The following is a 26,435-nucleotide window of genomic DNA, read 5'->3' as shown; positions in this document are numbered from 1 at the left end:
AAAAACCAATATCAATTTAACATTTTTTGCATATCATTAACATTTTTTAAATATCAGCAAAAAATGGTCTATAAAATGTGTTTAATGATAATTACAATATCAAAACGATATTTTTATTATCAGGATCATTGACCTATTATATATGGACTGCCAGGACCAGGTTCAAGCTATGGTGGCGCCGCTTGGTAGGGCAGCGGGAAATAGTAATTTGACATCTAGTTTTGTGACTTTTGCTTGTCAAAAAAAAAACAACAATTTAATTATTTGCAGAAATTGTCAAAGGAATTTTGTTTCCCAAGAATAAAAAGGTAACAAAAAATTAAAAATATATTAATATATTCTTTTCAGAGTTTTATTCCAAGTTTTATAATTTAAATTTTTATTCTATTCTTTCATTTCAGAAAACAATTTAACAAAAATGGACAATCAAATCAGTTTTACCAGCAGCAATTCAATAGGAACCCTCTAAATCTCTCAAAAGAAAATCGGACTCTCCAAAGGCAGCAGAACTCCAAACCGAATATGCAGAATAAGCCACACCCGAATTACGGGATGAGTTTTACATCAAACGTGAAACGATGAGACATCAATTCATCTGGTATTCCAGGAGCAGGAATAGTCGTTGTACCCATCTTGGATCATCGGCTGCAGCAAGTTACTCTTGATGGCAATGCCAGGAGGACATCATTGGAACATCAAAAATAACCTTGGGCAAAATGAAACCTGCTCATGTTGTGGCTGGATATATACACAATGTGTTGTGGCTAATGGAATACCAACCAGCTCTAACTGAACACCTGATACAGGTGTTGGTTCAAAAACTGCTCATTCTTGATGTGAATGCACCACGAAGTGAAATTGAAGAAGCTGAATTTGAGGAAGAAAACGAAGACGACATGGATGATGATGAAGATATTGACGAGGAAATGTTTAAAATGGAAGATGCAACAAGAACCACAACAACGACGCCACAAGAAACTCGTGAAATTCTACCAATGACCCATCCAACAACAAATCGGTTTACGTTTACGAAATTTGCTTAAGCTACCCAAAGCCCAAAAATGGGTTATATTCGAATGGTTCTACTCATTTGTAGATAAGCCTCTTTTTCAAGGTGAGAACGATTTCCAGATTTGTCTTAACGAATCGTTTGCAAATCTGAAAACAAGACAACTTACACGCCCCGAATGGCAAAAGGTGCGAATGTACAAAAGTAACAGCTCGCCTGCGTGTACCTCAAGATGTAGTGGTAGCGTTGATGCATTCGACTCCCTCAGCTCTCAGCTCGGCTTAAGCACTCACTCAATCCCCAACTTTGAAATTGTATCAGATAACTTCTTTGAAATGTTGCCGTTGACCAGCCTCATGCAAGACTTCCGACCACGTTATCTAAATGGCAATCTCATACACACTCCCACAAGAAGTCGAAACTCTTTGAATCGCAGTGATCCATTGTTGGGCCAATAGCAATACGACAGTCCGTTCAAGAATCCAGTTATTGAACGTGATACTATCGGTGGCTTCCTAGTGAAGCTATTAGAGACCATTGTTCGATTGAAGCGAGCAATTGCTATAAAGAAATCTAAACTAAATCGACTGAAAGAAATGAATTCAGAAGCAGAAATTAAAAATGCAGCAGCAGCTGCATCATCTTCTTCATCGTCCGGAGAGGTGAAAGCTGGTCTGTTGGATAGCGATAATGTTGAAGTGTTTCAAAAACACGTTCAAATCCATTTACACCATATTCGACTTGGCACTAATCAATTGGCTATGTCACCGAGCATAAATGTGCAGCAGCACAATGCAACTTTGACTTTAACTTTACTTTAACTAACCAAAATCTATTTAATTTTACTTTTGTTGTATATTCAAATTTTCTATTGAATTAAACATATTTTTTTTCTATCCCCAAAGAGGCAGTTTTTTAAAGTTTTTTTTTTTATTGAAGAATCATTAAGTTAAGCAGAAAAGAAAAAGTATTTAATCGTCGTTTTCTTCTTCACTGCTGCCTTCGCTGGATTGACCTAGCCATTCTATGAGTTTCTGCAATGGTGCTTTCAACCACTCTGAATCATCATCCAACTCATTGTGCCACATGCGGATAGCTTCTTCAGACACAAATTCCTTATCATAGAGATAATGAATAATCTGGGCAACCTTGGCTCTCAGAGCTGGTTGTTCTTCACAGTATTCCTAAAAGTTTTAAAAGCAATAAAAAGAAAAAAAGGTCAAAATCTTTTTTTAAGAATACAAAAACTTCACACACGACTTACCTGAATTGCCTTCAAACAATCCAACATAGTATCATCGCTTTTTATATTATTTGAAACAACCATACCCAAGCGACCCAATACCTGATTGTTGGCACTGAAGACATTTGTTGTTGTTGCCTCTTTAATTGGATCTAAACTGAATACCGCTTTGACGATATTGAAATTTACTTCCTTTAAAGACATATTGTAGGCATAGCGAGATGAGTTGATTTCAAGAATCAAGAAATCCGGATTGGATTTGAGTTGAATTCCACGAACCAAAGAGTCCAAGACTTCGGATAAAAATACTGTAGATGAGGTGCATGCAAGAAAGGAGCCACGCTATGATTAGCAGGAATATAGTTTCTATTGGTACAAGGTGATTACTATTTGCATCATCAGGTATTGGAGAGCCTTGGTGTGAATCATCATCTTCGTCACTGGTTGTTGAATTGTAATCGCTTTCGTCCGCATTGATTAGATGTGATAGTCTCATCATTTTTGGAATTTCTGTTTTTGTCGATTGCGTTGGTAATTCATCTTCTGAATCGGATGCGAAGAGCTCTTCTGTGTCGTTGTTGAGGATGTAAGCTTTGACTCCGATTTTTTCTGTTTCATCTGTGTAAAAACTAAATGGATGATTCAATTCATCATAAATACTTTTTTAATAACTTACCATTTTCCCCATGAGCTTTTTTAACAAGAACTTTCTCTATATTCGACTTCTGTGGAATAACACAACCATCGCCAACCACCGAACCCAAGATAATTGATGATTAGCTCCGATTTTCGCTCCAGGCTCCACACCACAAAAACTTTTTGGCTGTTCGGGCGAGGGCATTTTGACGTCCTTCCATCCAAAACGATTCCACGATTGCATCTGAAAAAAAAAAACAAAATGAAAATTATTGAAAAAGGAACATTTAATTTTTTTTAATAATTTCGATTAATAATAAATTGAAATAAAAAACATTTTCCAACACGATTCAATTATTTTACCTCGATATTTTATTTCGAACAAACATTTTAAAATTAGTGATGGGTACCTCATACATGAGGCAATACAAATGTCCCATACAACACTCAGAAATGTCCCATCACCTCAAAGCAAAAAAATGTATTACCTCACACCTCATAGTAAAAACAACAAAAAATTATCTCTTTACTCTTAAGACGCACTAGATGCACTTAAGAGTAAAGGAGAAATCGATCTTTCCCTCTCCCTTGTTCTCATGTGCATCTTGTGCGACTACGTCTTCGTGTAGAACCAGGCGTACCATTGCTTTAAATTGAAAAATAAATGAATTTGTGAGGTTTTGTGTTATGTGACATTTGAGGTATGTACGTTATTTTGAGGAGAGAAAATTAGAAGTAATGAGGACGCAATGTGGCATTTGAAGTAGGTATATTATGTTATTTTTTTTTTTTTGAGGAAAGAAAATGAGGGGGACATACGAATATGTACTAAAATGTAACAAATAATAAAAATATGTACCTATGCGGAATTGCAGATAATCATCCAACGAAAGAGTTGAAAATTGGATGAGGTTTGTTATTGTTATAAACTCCTGCTCAAAATTAACGCACACTTTTTTTTTCTTTAGTAATACCCCTGCATCTTGTTTGAAATGGCTTTAAAATTATTTGTTGTATTTTTTTGTGTTTGCTTATTGTTTAGCAAGTCAGAAAAATGCTAAATTGCAACAGTATTATTAACCAAAAAAAGATAAACCAAATTTAGCAATTCAAGGTCTGAAAACTGATATTAAAATAATTTTTGTTTTTTAAGAAAAAAAATTAAAAAAAATGGAAACGCGTGACAGTTCTTTCCAATAATTTTTTTCAATACTTGGCATTGTCTCCTCTAGCGCATATGGTAATTTGGAGTCGTCTATTCATTCCACGAATTAAGTTTTGAAGGTTTTGTTGTAACTTTTCTTTCACTGCAGTTTTCTGTTAATCAAGAATGCTTGGAGGTGGATTTCGGCCGCAAATGCATTTTTTTCAACATTTCCTAGACATGTTCTATTGAATTTACATCCGGATATCTGTGTGGTCAATTCAAAGGTGGCACATTTTAATCATGAAGATATTCTCAAACCACTCTAGCATGCATTATCGTGCATCAGACTGATTTGTGGACCAAATCTAGGGGTGATTGGAACCGCATGCTGTTCGAGAATATCAGCCAAGTATCTTTGGGTACTTAAATTAGGTCTAGGAGATCTCACTAACTCCGTAGGTGTTGTGAGGCAGAGTTTACTCCATGAAAATTTATGACTCATCTCTAAAAGGTTCGCGGGTTGACAGATGGACTTCAGCATACCTCTCCAAATCTTCCCCACAAACATTTTATTCCATACCTTCAATTTAAGCTTACTCCTGTCTTATTTGAGAAAATAACCACGATACTGTGAGATAAAGTAATAGTAGGACTTTTTTGTAAAATAAATATGATGTGCGTTAAATTTGAGCAGGAGTGTAGTTTTTTTTTTTTTTTTTTTTTTTGAAGGAGAAGGATTTTTGTTGTTGTTTGAAGGAGTTTTTATCTATATATCAATTCACTCTCATATTTTATTGATTATAATATTATTTCTTTTTTAATTTGCTTTTTATTAAAATGTCATGCTTAGCAGAATAGAAAAATTGATTTAAAAAATTTTTTTTTGTCCTATGGGACATTTGAGGTAGGACAAAGTACCACCTCGACCTCATTTCGAAAAATGAGTACCTCATACAAACTCATTTTAAATTCGTGTCCTACCCATCACTATTTAAAATACTTTTTTTTTCGGAAAGAATTCTTTTCTTCCAAAACGTCAAAAAGTAGACTTCAAAAAAGACAGGTGCTACTCATTTTTATAACAAAAATATGTAGATGGCCATAGTTTCTATGTACAAAAATGGTAGTTCAAGCCATCTGACGGAAGATGTCGCTACACTAACTGAGTTCTATTTACCACTTTCTTCCACAGGCGCTAGTAATCATTGAACCACATTTTCAAAAATTTTGTATGGAAACGAGAATCAACTAGCAGTCCATATATAATAGGTCAATGATCAGGATGATATTTAAATATCACATTTTTGAAATTTTTTTTGATATTTTATTCTCAATTTTTCATTCCAAATTATTGAAAAATATTAAATAAAAAACTCTTAACGTGTACTAATTTAAAGGCGCTTTGAGTTTTTTCGAAGTAAAATGTATGATTTACTGAGAAAATTTGATCGGCAATAGGATTTTACTTCACATTTAGGTATATCACCTATAATAGAAAAAATAATATCACTACTATTTTATAAGGAATATTAACTTTCAGTAATGTTTTGTTTGATTTTAAAGAAAAAATAAAGAAAATACTTAAAATAATAAAAAAGAAAAAGAAAGAAATATGCATCATTATAATAAATTGAAACGAAAAATCTAGTCAACATTGATATTTTAATTGTCAAAGTGAAATTTTCACTATTCACCTAAAATTAATAAATGTCAAAATGATATGATAATCATATCAAAATTGATATTCAAATTGATGGACGACTTTTGTCACTCAAAAATGTTAATTTGATAGCTGTTATCTATTATAATTTTTTTTTTGGTGTTAAGTAGAGAATATTATTGACTATGGTAATTTGGAGAGAATCGAAAACAAAATTCAAGTTCCTTATTTGATGAGTGAGGTAACAGAAAAGTCCAAAACGCTTCCGAAACGCGTCCAAAACGCGTAAAAAATGCGTTCAAGCGCGTCCAAAACGCGTCCAAAACTCGTTCAATACGCGTCCAAAACGCGTCTGAAACGCGTTCAAAATGCGTCCAAAACGCGTCCAAAACGCGTTCAAAACGTCTCCAAAATGTGTTCAAAACGCGTCCAAATCGCGTCCAAAACTCGATCAATACGCGTCTGAAACGCGTCCGAAACGCATCTGAAACGCATCCAAAATGCGTCCAAAACGCGTCCAAACGCGTCCAAAACGCGTCTGAAACGCGTCCAAAACGCTTCTGAAACGCGTCCATAACGCGTTGAAAAATCTGTGCGTATAAAAAAACTTTTTAAAATAAAACAAAAACAAATGTTCAGATAAATGTCAAACAGAGGAGTGTGTGTGAAAGTGCGTCTTTTTGTATGCGTTAATCTTGCAAAAAATCCAGATTCAGATTCTTGAATCTCAGATTCATTTTTTTTTTCATTTTTTTTAATCTCAAGACTTATAGATCATAAAATTTGAGATTTTTCCACTATTCCCCCTCTACACCCCCCCCCCCCCTTTTCAGCTGTCAGATTCACAAATCTCATTCTGAGATTCGTCAATAGAAAACGACATGAGATTCAAAAAAATTAATCTGAGATTCAAAAATCTGAATCTGGATTTTTATCAAGATTTACGCATACAAGCACACGCACTTTCACACACACTCCTCTGTTTGACATTTGTCTGAACATTTTTGTTGTTGTTTTATTTAAAAAGGTTTTTTTTATACGCACAAATCTCGTACACAATTACAAAACTATATTTCATTCATATTCTATTTGCAGTGAAAAATTTGAGATTTTTACACAAAAATCTCAAAAGCAAATTAATAGAAAACGACATTAATTTATTTCAATCCGGTACTGTAATTCAATTTTCTACCAACCGCTTGGCTGCGCTATCTGTATTTCATTCCAGCTGTCACCTTCCATATGTCATGTTGTCATCTTTTTTTTTTCCATACACACTTCTCTGTCAACATACATTTTCTCGAGTCCAAAAAAAAATTTTTTTCTTCTGTAATTTTAATTTTTTTCTATCGGTGTAATCCCAAAGAAAGAAAAAAAAAATACTTTGTTGTGTAAGAAATTAAATTACATCCTTACACACTACAAACCAACAACTCCTTTTATCTGGCGAAGAACCCACAAAATTCCATTAATTTTATGCTCCTAGAAAAACTTACCTCAGGAAAAACGAAAACAAAATAAAATCACCATCATCATGTCTGGTTGGGATGTTTACGACGATATGAATTTGTAACACTTTTACTCTCGTTTCATAACAATTTTTAATTCGATTTGTTTCCCTTTTCACAGATATATAACACCGGAAAGATTTATCGTTGAACCAAATGGCAAAGATGAATTACTTATCATCGATCGGGTCTCGAATTTTGTCAAAGTCCAAGGTGAGTAGAGAAATGCGCACAAAAAAAAAAAAAAACATTGTAGTTGACCTCATCATCCTATTTTGTTCCCTTGTTTTTGTGTGTTTGTAGTTAAATCAAATCAATTAGATAATCAAATACCAATTCGACGGGTTTGTGGTATTCTTGGAACCATTCGGCTTTTGGGTGGACAATATTTAATTGTTGCCACTCATCGGCTATTTGTTGGCATAGTCAACGGTGCAATAATCTGGCGGTTAGCCGGATTCGATGTGATTCCATACATTCCATCTATAACACATTTGAGGCAGCAGCAACGCGAACAAAATGAAATTTATTTGAATATGGTTCGCAAGACTCTGGACACACAGTATTTTTATTTTTCATATTGGTATGATTTGACGCACACTCAACAACGATTGCATTCCATGCCGCCAGAGTTTTTGAAAGTAAGATAAATAGTTTGTTTATATAGGAAGAGAAAAGATAAATGTATTTAATGATTTTTTTTTTTAGAATGGACTCTTGGATCGAGCTGATAGTCGATTCGTTTGGAATGGCACACTACTTCGCAATTTTAATTGTCCTGACATGAAGAAGTTTGCTTTACCATTGATATTGGGATGTAAGTATTTAATTTTTATAAATATACTTATAAGTAGACAATGTAGACATTAACATTATGTTGGCCATGAGCACTTATAACGAAGTAAGAGCAAAATATTTCAATTAGGTACGGTACCTTGCCATATCATTGGGCCCAAGCGAAAAAAATACAATTTTTTGGTTCATGTTCCTGAGTTTATGTCGAAATATCTAAAAAAAATGTTTGTCTCATTTACTTACACTTATCATTTAGATACGAATTGACTTAAAAAAAAATCATGTGTGCAATTCACACGTGGTAGAAGTGAAACCTTAAAAAAAACTTGCAAAAAAAAAAATTGAAAAAATCTACCTATTATTATTCTATCACCTTCAAATCCATGTTTTTTATATGACAACCTATATAAATTTTATATAATCTTATTGTCTAAGCTCAAAATATATTATTATATATTATTGTCAAAGAGCTACAATTTTTTGAACTCGATCAATTTCCATCAAAAAAAGCGAAAAAAACAAGTATTTTTGTCTTCTCACGCTAGTAAATGCATTTTTTCCCTAACAACCTATACAAAATTGTACACCACCTGAAAGCTTATTGTCTAAATAATAATAATAATATGTATCGATCAGGTGTATGAGACATCTACAAAAAGAGCTAGAATTTTTTAAACTCGATGAAATTTCATCCAAAAAGCAAAAAAATCATTTATTTTTATGTTATCATGCTATTAAATCAATTTTTTTGTTTGACAACCTATAAAAAATTTTATACCATGTGAAAGCTTATTGTTTCACCTTGTATAATGATGTATAAATCTTATTTCAAAGATGTCTACAAGAGAAGTTAGAATTTTTTAAAGTCAACCATGTTGAATTTCCAGACTGAGATTACGGTACTTCCTACACTGGTAGCTGGTCATCGCCAACAGATCTCCACTGGTGTTTTGGGGTATTTTTAATTTTTTTCAATTTAAGATTGTGTAACTTGTAGAGCACGTAACGTTATGTGTGATATATCAAATAAAAAGTTATGTTATCAGCATGCGTATTAAAGTTAAATCAAATTTGTATGTGCACTAGATCAAAAGATATAACGTGTGTTGGAAAAGGCCATCTTTTTACCGTTATCTCCGAATTTTGAATATGAAATTAATTGAAATTTTGTACAATTATAATTTATTTAATTACCTATCTACAGTACAAATTTCATTCATCTATCTATTCAAACAAAAAAACTATAACAAGTTGAAGTCGTGTCGCGTTTTCGTTTCATCTTGTTTCAAATCACTACGATACTAAAGAAGTTTTCAAGAAGTTTTGATAAAAAATAACGTGCAAAAATGAATAAGCTTCAAAAGACGTTTGCTATGGAATTGATGACCGGAGAATTTCCAGACCGGTCCAATAGTTAAATTTTTGTATCGAGGAATAACGTGGCATTCTTAACTTTATGGCAAAATTCATAAATATAGAACCTCTGATCGTCTGGTCATTACGTAATGTTGTTAGATTTGGGGTACTTTTTTTTTCGTAGAAGACCAGAAGAGCAGAGCTATCCACAGTACGTTATTCCAATAACTAAACATCCAATGATCATTATGCACTATTCTGCTATCTCATTTTGGAAACGCAAAAAACAACATTATTCTAGTGAGGAAATGTATGGGCTGCACAATTTTATTTTCTGTCTAGATTCATTTGCATACATGATAGAACGTGGCGCTTAACTCATAGTATATTTTCACATCAAAAAGTCATTTTCGAAAAAATTTCGCTTGATACATTCTTACGGGAAGGTATCGCTATTGTGAAAAACACAATAACTCCAGACCAACACATAAAGGAACTTGGCAACTAACAGCGCCGTGTCGTTGAATAATTGTAGGAGCCGATTTTAAGATTCTGCGGAATCTAAGTAACTACATTATTTGAATTTAGCAGTTCCTTTATTTTTTTTTGCATGCTTCAAGAATAATGCAAATTATGTGGAGACACGATTCAGTAATAAATTTAATATTTCTCAACTTTTTGTTATGGGTTTTTAAAATAAAATAACAAAAAGTTCATTAAACTTGCCTGTGCATAACTTAAGGAATTTCGTTTCATATACTGTAACATTTCAACACAATGATTGAATACAAGAATTTTCTGGAGTTTTACTTGGTACAGAATGCAACTAACTTCGTGTGGCAATAGTTGATCATTAGTTGGGTTTGAATATGGCTTGGGATACAATTATTCTTTGTTGAAATGTCCCGAATTTAGCTTTATTAAATTTTGAAACTTTTTTTGTTATGTGTCGGTGTTGGAGGTGTTAAAACATTTTCAAAGTTGTTGAAAACATTTGTTTATGTTTTTTTTTTTAATATAAAAATTAAAAATATTCAGTTATGAATTCCTTAAAGCTTTAATATTCTAAGGTCCATTTTCTTCACTCGGAGTTGAACATAACTTGAGAATTTTTAATATAAAAATTCTCAAGTTTTGTTCAACTCCGAGTGAAGAAAATGGACCTAAAAGCTCATTTTCCCAAAAGAGCAAGTTCGTGCAACCAAGTCGATCTCATAAGAAAATCAGCCATATTATGCGTTTCGATTTCCATGAATCGAAAGAATCGATTCAAATCACTTCAAATTGGCTTTTACTATTCCGCTATATCCGAAGCCTTTGACTTTGTATCATGCTTGGTTTTTCATCCACCTGCACGTATGCTCTTTAGAAAACTAAGGCTTGAATTGACTAAATCTTATTTTACTTCCCAATTTTTGTAACTAAATTTCTGAGTTAAGTCATCACTGTAATAACTGATATTTTATTTAGTGCTAAAGATATCAAGAAAAATTTACATAATTTGTTCCTGTTTCAGTTTTAACTATTTGCTAAAGAAAAGTAACCAAATTCAAAAATTAACAAGGGCAAAAGAAATGGTACAGATACATATAAAAATAATTATTCGTATGACTTAGGAAAAAAGATATGAATTTTATTCCAAAGTTAAGGTTTAGGATTTTTTAATTCGATTTTTTTTATTTTAAAAGAACTCCAATCTTTTTAGTGTCCTGATATTTCACATTAGATTGTGCTCAAAAATGGTCGAAATGACTATTCCAACGCTGCAAGTTACTATTGCAAAAATATAAGGTACTTTAAATACTGATCAATGGGTAAAAAAAAATGTGTTTTGCTGTGGTATAGAAACAATAAAAATGACAAGCATTATGATAGTTTATGAATGATAAATGTTATAGGAGAGCAAAAAAACAAAATCGTTTTGAAGGCATTTGTATGAGTTTTCATTTTCTTATTTGCTAATAAAATAAAAACAATGAACTTTAAGGGGATTCTCGGTTTAAGGAACTGTAGATATCAAGTTTATCTAACAGATGGCATTTAAATCAAATTTTCAGAAAATTTGGAGTTACACACTTTTCTGGTTTCACCGACGATATGTTATATCACGAAAAAGGCACGACGACGACGGTATGAAATGCCTATTTTGAACTTTTTTTTTTTACTCAAAAAAAAAAAAACAAAGTAAAACAAATAAATGTTTCTCTTTTAGTATTTCCTTTAGAGGGTATTAAAAATGCTTTTTATTTTAATAAAGCTGTTATTGACCCTTTTATTTAATTTACTTTACTTTATCTTCTTAAAAAGTGTATAAAAAATAAACTAAATTTTCCAAGTGATGTTTTATAGAAATCAGGAACAAGGTTACAGATCAAACTTAAAATGAGCAAAAAGTTGCATTAATTTTAATATTTTATACTTCCTAAATTAATTGAATTTTGTCACTATTGTTAAAACAGCTTAAAATATCAGAAAAAACACCATCTTTTAAGAATTAACTTTGTACAAGCACAGATTTAAATAAATATTTCGTGGTTTGTAAAAAACCTGAAGGAAAATTCTATTATATTCTACATAAAAAAAATATTGATTTTATGTGACTACCATACACACAGAAAATGAATTTTATTCAGCCTCCCTGTTAATATGTTCACCGTATTGTGTGGTGAGGATCTTTTTATAGTGAGGATCTATGATTTAATCTGTAATACGACAAAAAAATATGATTTTGATTCTAGCAGAAAACTAAAATAAAAAAAAAAAAAACAGCCCACGCGTTAAAAAATTTTCAAGAGAATTTTAATTTACTTATATGTTTTAATTTTCATCTTTTAGTTGTATCTGTAAATCAAGTTACCATAAACGGCCATACTTTCTATTGGTCACTCATTTCTCGTCGATCAATTCAAAGAGCTGGAACTCGTCATTTCAGTCGAGGCATCGATGAAAATGGAAATGTTTCCAACTTTGTTGAAACCGAACAATTGGTCGAATACAACGGACAACGGATATCATTCGTTCAAACACGTGGAAGTATGCCATTCTATTGGCGTCAAACTCCAAATCTCCGCTACAAACCACCACCAGAGTTGGTATCAGGAAAAGATCATCTTCTCGCCTGCATGAAGCATTTCGATATGCAATTGCAATCATATGGAAAACAAGTTTTAGTTAATTTGGTAAAAATACATTTTTGAAGTTATTTTCTTTGAAGAATAATCAAAAATTTTGTTGTTTATCAGGTTGATCATAAAGGAGCCGAAGGAACTCTCGAAAAAGCCTTTGAGACATTCGTCAATCAAATGAATAATCCACTTGTTCGATACGAATCGTTTGATTTTCATCTCGAGTGCAAAAAAATGCGCTACGATCGATTAAATATTTTAATTGATCGTCTTGCCTACGAGCAAGATGAATTCTCTGTGTTTCATCTTCGTGACGATGGTAATTTAGTATCATCTCAAGATGGAACATTCCGCACGAATTGCATCGATTGTTTGGATCGGACAAATGTCGTACAAAGTATGCTTGCGCGTAGATCACTCAACCAAGTACTGGTAAAGCTGGGAATTCTAAGAACTGGACAAAAAATCGAAACGGTTTCTCCAAATTTTGAAGCTATTTTCAAAGGGGTACGTTCTTAATTGATAGCCAACATAAAATTGAATTGATTGATTTCTTTTTAGGTTTGGGCAGATCATGCTGATATGATCTCCCTTCAATACTCAGGTACTGGTGCCTTGAAAACAGATTTTACACGCACAGGCAAGCGAACCAAAGCAGGCCTAATACAAGATGGAATAAATTCTTTGACTCGATATTATTTAAATAATTTCTGCGATGGTTTCAGACAGGTAAACCTTCAAAATTTATAAATAATTTCAGTAATCAATGTAAATTTCTCTTTAAAGGATGCTATTGATCTCTTTTTGGGTAATTATATTGTTCAAGAAGGTGAAGGAGTTCTTGTCAGATCTCCATTAACACAGAATCGTGGCTGGAAGTATGGAACGGTGAGTAGAATGAAGCTTTTTGAATTCAATTTTCAATCTAATGACTTTTTTTGTTTTTATTTTCAGTTCCCTCCTGTATTGCTATTTGCCGTTTCTATGTTCTTTGCATCTGTGATTTTCCCAACCGAAATGCGAACCGAAAATCTTCTCTTTTTACTTTTCTGGGGCGCAATGGTTGGTGTGACTACAAGTGGTATCTTCCGCTATGGAACCGAATTCGTTGATTGGCCACGATTATATCCACCATTCAAAATCGAAGCCTAACATACGGCCTCCAATCCGCTTGAATTAATGAATTATGCAGCTCAATTAGAAGTAGATAGATTGAAAAATGTCAACTTCTTTAAAAAATGAGTTCACGAATTAAATTAAATTAAAAAAAAAAAACATAAGAAACCAAATTAACCAGGCCACAACTTCCATGCCAGAGATGTATTAATGATAGCCAGATTCATTTATTTAAAAATTTATGATTTTGTTTGTTCCTTGTTTTTGTTGTTTTTGGATTGTTTATTGTGTGTGGAAATTTTGTTTTAATCAATGTATCCGTACGAAAAATAGAATATGAATACTGAATATGAGTTTTGAGTTGTATTGTGAACAAATCCTTTTTTTTTTTGGATTGCAAACATATTCATTGTGGAAAAAAAAGTTATTTATTATTCATAAGGAAAAAAGTATGTAGAAAAAAAATATTTAACTGAACAATATCACACATTAATTAGAGAAATACATAGATGAAAAAAAAAATAACTACAAAAATTGTACGAGCAAATTCTTGTTTCTTTTAACTGAAATGAAAGTCTAACAGCTTTGAAAATAAAACTACTCTTCAGGTAAGTGTTTGCCCTTATATTTATTAAAAAGCCAAAATAAAAATTTTACTAAGACGCCTAATATTGATGAGCCCACTGTCGTGGGCCCACTGCCCACTGTAGATTTTTAACAGACAAGATTCTTTGTTGAAACCTATGTATGTATATATTTGATGACAATATTGCTAATAAGTTTTACTTATTATTTTTAACGGACTTGAAGTTGAATTTTTTTGAAATTATTTTACATAAAAACAAATTTACGAAAAACCAAAATTCACACGTGTCTCACATGAACCCACAACTACTGTAACCAAAGCACAAATGCGGGACGAAACAAGACACTCATTATTGAAGCGTTGAGAATGTGAAGAGACAAGTGACATTTTCGAAATTTTTTTTATTTTTTCCAGCGAATCAGTAAAGGGATCAAAAGAAACTTTAAATTTTGGTGCTATTGCCATTCACTTAGTGTCCTTTCATTTCCTGCTCTTTTTTTGAATGAGCTAATTTGTTGGAGATACAAAATGTACAACTGGAAAATATGATTTTGTGACTCGAGAGCCAAAATTTAAAGTGATCTGCGTGTTAGGCGTAGTAAATAAACAACAAATTCAAAACTTTCAAAATTCATCCTGTTGCGGCACACCTCATTCATAACGGAGGCATGTTCGATGAATTCGTGAACATAAAATCCCAATCCTTGGCTCTGTGCTCCATTATTTATATTTTTAACAAATTAAAAATTCCAAAATGGTTTTGTTTTGTATGAAATCCATGCTCGCGACTAAATTTAAAAATCTGAAAAATTCTGATAGTATTCTTGAGCCTAAAGAAGCTCAATTGAAGCCATAACCTCTCTAAATAACAAAAAAAAAAAAAAAAATACAATTACTCTCCAAAATATCCAAGGTTTTCTAGAGAATTTTGTATGAGAGCTAAAATTAAGCACTAGCCAACAATTTTCCACTTTTCAAAATTTTCCAGAAAGTTGTATGGATTTGGTTCAGTAAGCTCAAAAATCATATTGGTTTCCTTCTAGCAGCTCAAGTTTTTGAAATATTAAATTTTTCAGTTAAGTTTTGCTTATATTCAGTGTTTATTAAAATTTTCTAGAAAAATTTATAATAAACTTAGGTCCATTTTCTTTACTCGGAGTTGAACATAACTTGAGAATTTTTAATATAAAAATTCTCAGGTTTTGTTCAACTCCGAGTGAAGAAAATGGACCTTATTGTATTTGTGTTCAGTTAGCCTAAAAATTACATTAATTTATTTCTAGGAGCTCTATTTTTGGAAATATTTGAGTTTTCCACATTTTGGGGGTAATTTCGTACTAATTTTAAAGTTATGCTTATTTTAACTGTTTGTTAACATTTTCCAAAAATTTTCTTGATGAACCTAATGCATTTGGTTATAGGAATTTTGTAGTGACTTCTTCAAATAGTATATATATGAAAAACTTTAATGCAGGCTCCAGATCAATGCATTTGCGTTCACTAAGCCTAAAAATCACACTAGTTGCTTTCTAGCACAGTACACATAATACGTGTACTGTGGCTTGCTAGGAGCCCTTTTTTTTTTAGATATTTTAATTTTTCACATTTTTGGGATAATTTCATACAATTTTTTTTAGATTTTATTATTACAAGCGTTCTTAAAGTTTTGTTGGAAAAATTTGTTTCTAATGTAATGTATTTCGGTTCAGTTAGTAAAATAAAAATACAAAAATAATAAATAAAAAAAAATTTAAAAAAAATTGTATGAATTTCTATGCCTTTTCATGTATGAATAATTTAAAAACAAGAGCTGCTAGAAAAAAACTAATGTTACTTTTGGAATCGGCACCCTAAAGTTAGTAAGAATTGATAAACAACGGTCTGGAAATTTTTTGTGTGGTGGGCAGTGTAATTATTGATCCAAGATTTTCTAGAGAATTTTGAATGAGAGCTACAATTTAGCCACATCTGCGTATTGGGCTAAAATGATAAGAGATTGAATTGTCACTCCTCTAATTTTTGGCTTAGCAGGGAACCTGAAAACAAAAGAAACTCAAATCCAAAAAGTAAATATAAACAAGTCTTAAAATTTTTTTTTTACAATTTTATTTCTACTTTTATTTAATCTTTCAACAATTTTACAACGGAGCACAAATATTCATCAGCCTAAACGGATTCGATGCACTCAAATATTTCAACTCTTGATCAAAACCCGGTTCATTATTTTGTATCCATCTTCTATCCAAATAATAATCAATACAACTTTTAAATTCCTTCTCATTAAAATTATCCACTCGAATCGGGACAAATGGATCCAAATGTTCAAAACCTTCTTTTTCCAATAAATATCTTGGCAAATACGATTCCCTATTACCTTCAGAGGCAGCTAGTTTGTCCACAGAAAGAATACAAACACCATTACACCAATCATAATTGGTAATATCCAAAAATGGTTGTGTCAATGTTACTTTACTTGGATGAACTTTAGCTTTATTGTCAGCAATGACACGAGTAATAGGATGGAAAAATGCATTGTAACCATCCATTGCAACCATAATTTTACATTTGCCACCAGTTGCATGTTGTTTAAGTTCGCTTATAAGAGCGGCAATTGTATCAGAGGCGAATTTGATTCTAGCAATTCCATGTTCAATGAGTTCCAAAAGTGTGGAACCAGCTGGAGTAGTCTCTCTTTTACTCCAAACATAATCTTTTGTCGTTTTCAAATCTAAAGTAGGTAAAAGCTTTGCATTTTGTGTCTTAAAATGAACCAACCAGCCAGCAGCGTCAAATGGAAGATCAATGAAACCTTCCATTGACGTGGAATTGGCAGTTTCTTTTGGTCTTTTGTACCAATTTGCAACCCATGGAGCATGTAAAAGCAAAAAACCATTCTGATAACCATAGTGAATAATGTGAGCCATTGTTAGACTCTTGCCAACACCATCGTCACCATAAAGAACATAACGGACTGTAGGTTTATTTAAATTAGATGATTTAATATAATCAATTACTTCCAACGCAGGTTGACGAACCATTAAACAAGTTTCACCAAATGTTTTGGCTTGTTTTTCGAAGGATTTTGGTAATCCTCCGTGACTGAATAAGATTTTCTTATCTTCATTAGGAATTTGATAATATTTACCAAGATTGTTACTAGAGTGCTTGGAAGTATTGCCCTCGTTAGTACGAACTTCAGAGGATTTTGGGATTTTTGTAGATATTGCTGGTTCAGCGGAGGTGCTATATAATTTGATTGATTTTGGTGGCAAGCGACTGATTTGACGAATAAACATTGTGGAAGCTAAAATATAAATAATGGTGAGTTTATTTTATTTGTTTATGTAATTTTAAATCAACAAGATTTTTACTTTTTTTTATGAGAAATTTTTTGTGTAATGAAAAATGCGGTGAAGTCGGTTGAAAAATTTTGACAACTGATGTCAAATAACAGCTGACTTTAGAAATGGCTGAAAAACGCTATTTGGCAGTAGGGAGCGCTTAGGTAGATAGAGAGAATAAAGTATTAAAAGTAGGGCTCAGCTTAGTACTATTTGGTACTTTTATGATTTTGGGTATTGGAGAAGTTGGAAAGAATGCCAAGGAGGAGTTAAAATTCAGAGAATCTGAAAAAGTTTAGACTTTTGATGTCAGAAAAGTTTGGATGCAGTATTATGTGTGTTCAACAACGCTGTTTTTCTGCTCTCAACTGTTCTAGTTTCCTGTTCATTGGCGCTGTCTAGAACAGGTTTAGAACAGGATTTTCTGTTCTTGCTTTTAAGTAAGAACAGTTTAACTGGTTTGAACGGAATGCAAATTCGCTTGTAGCAAAGAAAAACGCGGTGGTACAAGATGTCAAATAAAATCGCTAAAAATGTAGAAAAGATGAAAAGAATATGTGGCGCACTAAAATGTCAATTGCCTTGAAAAAAAAAATAATTTTAACTGAGCAATCACATTAAAAACGTCAAAAGTCATTGCGCTTGTAGGTTGTTAAAGTAAAAGTTGCCTCGACTTGTACCACAGCGAATTTCCTTGCCACAGCCACAGCTACGTATTGTGGCACCAATATACTAATTTAATACTTTTTTACTTTGACAGCGCCACACCCTAATAACAATTTTGCAAATTTATTAAAAGTGCTATAATTCTTTCTTGAAGAAAATCCCAAACAAATCAAAAGTTCTTCAGATATTTGAAAAAATGTCATACTGTCCTAACCTTGCGAGAAGAACCCGGAGTTTGACTGACTATAAAATTGAATTTAACTAACTCACGGAATTCATTTGTATATCATTTTTTAGATAATTTTATTGTGAATAAATCTGTCCTTTTACATTTTTGGTTTAAATGAGTAAAAATGGAGATATGAAATAAAAATGGCACCGACTTCTTTTCCAAGATGGTGGCTGTTCCCGATGTTCTACCATCCCAAAAAATTCATTTTTACGATACGGACATATACACCCAAACACGTTCCATGAAAAAAATTTGTCCCGAAAAAAATGCAATTTGATTTACTAATTTGCCTGGCCTATTTTGTTTGAAACTCATTGGAATATTTTTTTTGTTTTTCAAGAGAAACTTTTCGTTGGTCGCTGATTTTACAAGAATTGTTTTTCAGGCCATTGAAAACAGTAAAAGAGTTGGTATTGAATGTTCTTCTATGCAATAGACCAAAGCTAATGGCTCTCCGTCGATCCATTCGATCTGTATTTATAAAAATGCACATACACAAAATTGCACACAAGCCCATAAGGATGCAAATAAATTTGTTTGGTTGTCATATTTAGTTTATATTAAATCAATCCCTCTAAGTATGTTTACTTTAAAAGTCTAAAAGTTACCAATTTATACGATTTTATCGAGTTTTAAAAACTTGCTTTTAACTAAAAAAGTCAAAAATTTGGAAAAAGTGCTAATTTTTGAATAGGTACATTTAAGTTGTTTCTTGACAAAACAAATTAAAAATTGCATATTATCAAAGGATTTTACTTCTACTTTATTTCATAAGTACAAAGTTTTGACGTACCGGCTACATACACAAAATGCCCCTTGAATTAGTAAAAAAAAAATAAAATCGTCAATTTTTTTACTTTTTTTTCTTTGATTTTAGGTTAGAATTTCAGTGAAAAATAATTTTTAAAATTTTTTAATCATCCTAACATGACAGAAAATTTAATTTGCTATGAAAAGTGTCTTTGAACCATTTCAAAGTTAGGCTTGGTTTTCGAGTTAAATAAAAAAACTGAAAACCGACCAGTGTTGCCGTTTTCTCAGAAATGCACCAATGGATTTAGTAGCACTTTTGGCTGGAGTATTCTTTTATGCCAAGGAATCATAATCAGCAATAAAAACTCTTGAACGAATTTGTTCTACTTTTGCTCTGGAGCTCCGGTCTATTAAATAGACTATAAAGGCACTGAAAAGTATGTCATTTTCAGTTTTTTTTTTTAATAACTTACTTAATTAACTAAAGTCTAGTACGCAGTTGAAGCGAAGGGAAATTTTCCATACAAAAATAGCACAACGAAATCTTGAACGATTTTTTTTTGTTTATTTTATTTATTTTTAATCCGTGGTTCAGCAACTTTTATCTTCTGAAATCGGTAATAAAGCAGAGGTATATTATCTACTGGTTTAAGGTCCATACATGTAAAAATAGACACATCCCCTAACTAACAATTTTGCTTCTATAAAGCTTTATAGAAGCAAAAGAAGCATGTGTAAGGCTTTACAGAAGCAAAATTGTTAGTCGGGCCATGCTTGAGCCGAAGTTGACCCTCAGCTAATCCGCCGAAATCGGCGAGTTAAATTCTTGAACCAAGGCTGATCCGCGTTTGTACAACTGGCACAAAGTCTTTAATGTTGACACCGAAAATTCTAACAAAAATATTTCATTGATTTCAAATTTTTTCCAAATCGAAAAAAACCCTAGAAAATAAGTTCTTAAACAAGTAGGTATATAAAATAAAAATAAAAAAAAAACCCGTCAACACATCTCTTTGAATCTGTAGCTTACCTGATCACTATTCTGCTTGTGTTCAAATCATACATCATGAAGTTATTGTCATACCCAAGCAAGGTAAGCCACCTACAGAAGTGACGTCTTTCAGACCAATATCGCTTATACCAATTATGGCAAAAGTTTTTGAAAAACTGCTTCTGAAGAGACTTAGCAAAATTATAGAAGAAAGAAGGTTAATCCCAAATCATCAGTTTGGCTTTAGAAATAAACATTCCACGATAGACCAAGTTCATAGAATAACGGATGTAGTAGAAAAAGCATTAGAAGAAAAACAAGTATGTTCAGCTATTTTCTTAGATGTTGCTCAAGCCTTTGACAAGGTTTGGCATGAGGGACTTGAGTACAAACTGCAAAGGGATCTTCCCAGACAGTACTATGAAATATTAAAATCGTACATCTCAGACCGATTGTTTAGAGTAAGGTACGATCAAGAATATTCGGAATTGAAGAAAATAGAAGCCGGTGTACCACAAGGAAGTGTCCTAGGTCCTACCCTGTATTTACTATACACAAGGGATATCCCAGTTGGGAATCACACCATAATGGCTACTTTTGCAGATGATACCGCAATTTTGGTACCCGACAAATGTGTCTCTAGGGGAGCAGTAAAGCTGCAATATGCCGTCGACACAGTCAGAGATTGGACCGAAAAATGGCGTATCAAACTCAATGAAACAAAATCTTCACATATAAACTTTAAAAAATAAAAAGATAAACAATATTCCAATATTCATTAATAATCAAGCTGTACCTTACGCCAATACGGCCAAATACCTTGGAATGACTTTGGATGCAAAGCTAAAGTGGAAAGAGCACATCAAAAAGAAAAGAGAAGAACTAAACTTGAAATATAGAAAAATGTACTGGTTACTTGGTAACAACTCTGATTTATCAACCCAAAACAAAATAATGCTGTATAATCAAGTACTAAAGCCTGTTTGGACCAGGCTTGTAAAAGAATGCAATCTTTTGTGAATGCAGTCATTGCCATTCAGTTACTCAATTCCAACAAAAGATTGCATTCATTGACTTACACTTGAGACTTAGACTTCAAATTTTGCAATCACCAATCATTTTCCATGAAATGATTGCAATCTTTTTTTTTCCCCAATCAATTGACTGCATTCAAATGATTGCAGTCTTTTGGGACTGCATGCAGTCTTTGCATTCTTTTTGCAATCTTTCCATTCCTTGGCAGTCTTTGCATTCCTTGGCAGTCTTTTGCATTCATTTGCATTCCTTGGCAGTCTTTTGCATTCATTTGCAGTCTTTTGCATTCATTTGCATTCTTTTGAATTCTTTTGAATTCTTTTGCATTCTTTTGCATTCTTTTTGCATTCTTTTGAATTCTTTTGCATTCTTTTTCATTCTTTTGAATTCTTTTGCATTCTTTTGCATTCTTTTGCATTCTTTTTGCATTCTTTTGCCACACCCACACCAAACGTATGGATTTCACAAAAATTTTAACATTTTTTTAGTTCAAGGATGAATTTGATAGTTTTAAGAATTAAGTTCAAATATAGTATCATTGTCTGTGCAGGAGTAATAGTACAGTCAAATACAGTGAAAAACTGGTATGCCTCGGAATGAATTCTAATAATAATATTTTTTTTGCTTAATATCTTCGTTTTGGCATTCTATAACTTACCTCAAAAATCTCATGTTCGGAGGTCGTGATTTTTAAGGCCAAACCACAATGGTATTATATAAACATATGAAACATGATTTCAGAGATATGTTTTTGTTATGATTGTTAATGATTAATGGATATAAAAGCCTTCATGCAAAATTTGGTTACTCTACCATAATTTTTAAAGGTTTTTTGGTAGTAAGTTTGCAAGTGTTTTGATAATATAGGTTGAAAGATGAAAAAGAGTTAAAACTTTTTTTTAGAGACGTCAGATTTCCTTAATTTTAGTTTTTTTTTCATCATTGAATAATACCATTGTCTATTATTGCTTATTTCCAAAATCTTAATTTTGTGGTTTGGCCTTAAAAATCACGACCTCCGAACATGAGATTTTTGAGGTAAGTTATAGAATGCCAAAACGAAGATATTAAGCAAAAAAAAATATTATTATTAGAATTCATTCCGAGGCATACCCCTTTTTCACTGTATTTGACTGTACTATTACTCCTGCACAGACAATGATACTATAGTTCATCCTTGAACTAAAAAAATGTTAAAATTTTTGTGAAATCCATACGTTTGGTGTGGGTGTGGCAAAAGAATGCAAAAAGAATGCAAAAGAATGCAAAAGAATGCAAAAGAATGCAAAAGAATGCAAAAGAATTCAAAAGAATGCAAAAGAATGCAAAAGAATGCAAAAGAATTCAAAAGAATGCAAAAGAATGCAAAAGAATTAAAAAAGAATGCAAAAGAATTCAAAAGAATGCAAATGAATGCAAAAGACTGCCAAGGAATGCAAATGAATGCAAAAGACTGCCAAGGAATGCAAAGACTGCCAAGGAATGGAAAGATTGCAAAAAGAATGCAAAGACTGCATGCAGTCCCAAAAGACTGCAATCATTTGAATGCAGTCAATTGATTGGGAAAAAAAAAAGATTGCAATCATTTCAAGGAAAATGATTGGTGATTGCAAAATTTGAAGTCTAAGTCTCAAATGTAAGTCAATGAATGCAATCTTTTGATTGAAGTCATTAAAGATTGCATTCAAAAAAGATTGCAATCTTTTACAACTCTGGTTTGGACCTATGGTATCCAATTATGGGGCTGTACAAAGAAAACAAATACCGAAATCATCCAAAAATTCCAAAACAAAGTCCTTCGTGGAATAGTTAATGCACCTTTGTACATAAGAAATAGCGATCTACATCGTGACTTACAAATAGAAACGGTTACAGAAGTTGTTAAAAAATACGCTGTATCCCATAATCAGAGACTGCAATGTCATACCAATTCTGAAATGGTGTCCGTCTTGAATACTAGAAACCATGTTCGGAGATTAAGAAGAACCACACAGAGAAAAATAGACCACATAAAATAGAACAAAAACAATAAGATTTCTCTATGGTTTTCATCCAAGAAGGAAACCTTATTAAAACAATCGGGTTTTCCTTATTGTTTTAAAATCTGCAAAAAAATAAAAAAAACGATGACCAGGCTGGGAATCGAACTGGAGACTTCAAATCATTAGTCGCCCACCTTACCACCTGGACCAACCTGCCATGAAAATATAGATCGCGATTTTTGTTCTAGTGCAAAGTTGCAAAAAAAAAACAACTTTTCAGTCAAATTTTAATAAGATTTTCTCTATAAAAATAATAAGAAATCTCCTTAAAAAAACCTTATTAATCGTTGATTTTAATAAGATTTCCTTATGAAATGTATGGAAGGTAAAACAATATGGCAATCTGTTAGTTTTTAGCGGGTCATATTTTTCTCTGTGCAAGCCTCATGAGCTTATGGTCTAAAAAACATGGGAAAGTATTAAAAGTTTAAACTTCCCCCAAAGTGATTTTACAAAGTTAAGAAAGAAAAATCTGTTGTCGATCTCTCAAGATTGGTCCTGATAAAGAGGTGGTTTTAGTGGTTAAGAGTCCCACACTACTTGGTGTCGAATACTGCCAAGTGTCTTTTGAAGATTTCCTCCCGTCAAAAAAAAAAAAAAAAAAAAAAAAAAAATTTAAAAAATTGGCAAATAAATTAATAAGATCAGAAATCGTTTTTTTTTGACGTGATAACGTCTTATATATCGATGAACCATGGCAGCCACCACAAAAAAGTGACGCCATTTTCTAACGTTACACTCTCGCACTTTCGCAGTGCGGCAAAAAATTTCAATTAAAAATTAAAAATTAACTATTAGAGATACAAAAATCTTCTATAGCTTATTTGCAAGATAATAACCTAAAGCTTAATCCAAATGAAGAATTTTTAAAAATTCCGTCATTTAATAGGGTAAACAGGGGTAAAAGGGAAAGATGAAATTTGGGCTAAAATCTAAACGCGAAGTCGTAGAGAATTCATTTTTCTTGCTATATATAGATGAGATTAATTTAAGAATAACTGCATTTAAGAAAATATTCTAAAAAAATTTGAAACTAAGCTATAACGTTTTGTTTGAACGTTGTACACGTGTTGGGGCTATGACAAAATGATGATTTTGGGTAAGGAACATTTTTTTTTGGCAATTCTAAAGATGCCAGGTGAAAGATTAGGGAAAAAAATTAGGCGTCTGATACGGATTTTTTTCCAACACTCTGCGTTTCGAAATATGAATTTTTGAAAAACACCTTATTTTTTAGGGGTATTTTTGGGTAATTTTTGATTTTTAGCTCTTTTTTTTTGCTCAGATGCATACATGTGCAAAAACTTGGAATCGTTTAGTGAGTTTTGACTAAATAACGAAAGAAACAAGATTTTAAAAAACACGTCTTTGACCGTTTTTAACCGATTTTCATCGGTTTTTATTTTTATCTTTTTTTCTTTAATAGATCCAGGAATAAAGTATATGGAAATTTTATTAAACTTTTATGAGCATCCTGATACAATTACCTTTCATTTGGTATATAACACATAACGGTAGACTAACTACAAGCTACACAATGTTAAATCAAGAAACTTGCGAAAAACCTCAAGACAATAGTGGAAATGTGTTGATCATGAACAGCCACCAGTGTGGGAAGTACCGTAATCTCAGTCTGGAAATTCGACATTGTTGACTTTAAAAAATTCTAACTTCTCTTGTAGGCATCTTTGAAATGAGATTGATACTTCATATGAAAGGTCAAATAATACATAAGCTTTTACATGGTATAAATATAGGTTGTCAAACAAAAAAATTGATTCCATAGCGTGAGAACATAAAAATAAATTTCTTTTTCTAGCTCTTTTTGTAGATGTTTCATAGACCGATCGATATATATATTTTAAGCTAAGACAATAAGCTTTCAGATGGTATAAAATTTTGTATAGGTTGTTAGGGAAAAAAATGGAATTAATGACGTGAGAAGATAAAAATTCATGTTTTTTTTTTACTTTTTTTTGATGAAAATGATTGTTTTCAATAAATTATTTTATATACTTTTTGCGCATTATAAAAATTTAAAAATGGTTTTATTCTTAAGAAGAAATACTTGGCTTTTATAATGCATAATTTTTTTTGTAAGCTTTTGAAATAAAAAAATTAATATAATGAGAAAATAAAAAAGATTTTTTTTTTAGCTTTTTCTTGTAAATTATGATTGTTTGAAATAAATAAACGCTTCAATTGACTCATTTTAAACAAAAGCACACAACCTGTTTTCTGACGACGTTATCACGTAAAATCATCGTCCGTAAACCGGCTTTACAGACCTCTCTTTTTTGAATGAATGAATTCATATTTAATTTATTTGAGAACTATTACCTTATTCCAATAATGCATATGATTCAAGTTGATACTTGATAAAGATTCATAAAGCCGATTTAAAGGATCAGCGCCATTTGGGGGAACGTTCGTCTAGTACTACTAAACTTACATAAATCGATTTATTTACTTGGTTCTAAGATTTCGGAGTTAATTCAAATGCTGACCTTATTACATCGCATGAAATACTAATGAATTAAAAACACGTGGCAAATAGTTATTTTTTTTAATCGTTTCTTCTTTTGACTGGAAAAAAAAATTCGAAATGAAGCGATTCCAAATATCTAAATAAACAAATTTCCACATACTTATCTAAAAAAAATATCACATTTAATTTTATCGAACTTATCATGTCACATCTACCTGTGAGTATGACGTGTTTTTATACTCGCAGGTTTCTACTATATATGCTACATGCGTCTGCAGTTTCATTCATAAATTTGAGCTTTGCCTTTGTACACTCAAAAGATAAAAGTAGCTGAAGGTTAAAAGCACCCAATACTCACCTAAAGGTAAGCATTTCGTGAAGATATTTTATCTCTTGTTGTATGGTTTTGTTTGTTTTCCATCACCTTCGTTTAAAAAAGGTGATGGTTTTTGAAGGTTGTCTTTTTTATTTAACACAATTTTGCTAAAATTTTAGGAAACTATAATAAACTAAACACACATAAATTTCTGAGCAAGATGTAATAATTGGAGGCACGTCACGTTACCTGTCGAAGTATCTACCTTAACACTTGGGTAGGTATAATGTTTAAATAAAGCATCTGCTGTCACACAAGCATAACCAGACTAATAAAAGACCAATTAAGTCTAAAACTTTTTTTCTTGAAGCCCTCAGCTATGTAAATAGA

At 32.0% G+C, this 26,435-nt stretch overlaps 3 protein-coding genes across 3 annotated transcripts; 1 reads left to right on the top strand and 2 right to left on the bottom strand.

Moving 5' to 3' along the window:
• Nucleotides 1–1,973: 1,973 nt before the first annotated feature.
• LOC129910490 (translation initiation factor eIF-2B subunit epsilon-like) lies at nt 1,974–3,285 on the bottom strand. The gene is made up of 5 exons (XM_055987893.1): nt 3,252–3,285; nt 2,929–3,132; nt 2,640–2,870; nt 2,274–2,560; nt 1,974–2,193 (listed from the first exon to the last, which is right to left on the bottom strand). The coding sequence occupies exons 3-5, from the start codon at nt 2,749–2,751 to the stop codon at nt 1,981–1,983; spliced, it is 612 nt and encodes a 203-aa protein (XP_055843868.1). The 5' UTR covers nt 2,752–2,870; nt 2,929–3,132; nt 3,252–3,285; the 3' UTR covers nt 1,974–1,980.
• A 3,675-nt stretch (nt 3,286–6,960) lies between these two features.
• Nucleotides 6,961–13,802, top strand: LOC129910945 (phosphatidylinositol-3-phosphatase SAC1). Its single transcript, XM_055988551.1, has 9 exons — nt 6,961–7,264; nt 7,325–7,416; nt 7,507–7,844; nt 7,912–8,020; nt 12,190–12,533; nt 12,597–12,986; nt 13,041–13,208; nt 13,266–13,367; nt 13,434–13,802. The coding sequence occupies exons 1-9, from the start codon at nt 7,230–7,232 to the stop codon at nt 13,629–13,631; spliced, it is 1,776 nt and encodes a 591-aa protein (XP_055844526.1). The 5' UTR covers nt 6,961–7,229; the 3' UTR covers nt 13,632–13,802.
• Nucleotides 13,803–16,271: 2,469 nt separating this feature from the next.
• LOC129909788 (28S ribosomal protein S29, mitochondrial) lies at nt 16,272–17,627 on the bottom strand. The gene is made up of 2 exons (XM_055986864.1): nt 17,553–17,627; nt 16,272–17,485 (listed from the first exon to the last, which is right to left on the bottom strand). Exon 2 carries the CDS (start codon nt 17,475–17,477, stop codon nt 16,320–16,322), a length of 1,158 nt encoding a protein of 385 aa, XP_055842839.1. The 5' UTR covers nt 17,478–17,485; nt 17,553–17,627; the 3' UTR covers nt 16,272–16,319.
• Between the last annotated feature and the right edge of the window lie 8,808 nt (nt 17,628–26,435).

Source organism: Episyrphus balteatus, chromosome 2 (genome assembly GCF_945859705.1).
Source record: "Episyrphus balteatus chromosome 2, idEpiBalt1.1, whole genome shotgun sequence".
NCBI classification, from domain to species: domain Eukaryota; kingdom Metazoa; phylum Arthropoda; class Insecta; order Diptera; family Syrphidae; genus Episyrphus; species Episyrphus balteatus.
The sequence above is the reverse complement of the archived record's forward strand: the minus strand, read 5'-3'. Positions and strand labels throughout refer to the sequence as shown.

What these genes read in the sequence shown, in the direction of transcription:
- LOC129910490 (XM_055987893.1), bottom strand. Translation starts at nt 2,751, where the DNA reads ATGATGAGACTATCACATCTAATCAATGCGGACGAAAGCGATTACAAT. An exon ending in AATACCTGATGATGCAAATA is followed by an intron (nt 2,561 to 2,639) that starts GTAATCACCTTG and finishes CCTCATCTACAG; the next exon opens with TATTTTTATCCGAAGTCTTG. An exon ending in ATTGTTTGAAGGCAATTCAG is followed by an intron (nt 2,194 to 2,273) that starts GTAAGTCGTGTG and finishes TAAAACTTTTAG; the next exon opens with GAATACTGTGAAGAACAACC.
- LOC129910945 (XM_055988551.1), top strand. Translation starts at nt 7,230, where the DNA reads ATGTCTGGTTGGGATGTTTACGACGATATGAATTT. An exon ending in GTTTACGACGATATGAATTT is followed by an intron (nt 7,265 to 7,324) that starts GTAACACTTTTA and finishes CCCTTTTCACAG; the next exon opens with ATATATAACACCGGAAAGAT. An exon ending in GTGGCTGGAAGTATGGAACG is followed by an intron (nt 13,368 to 13,433) that starts GTGAGTAGAATG and finishes TTTTATTTTCAG; the next exon opens with TTCCCTCCTGTATTGCTATT.
- LOC129909788 (XM_055986864.1), bottom strand. Translation starts at nt 17,477, where the DNA reads ATGTTTATTCGTCAAATCAGTCGCTTGCCACCAAAATCAATCAAATTA.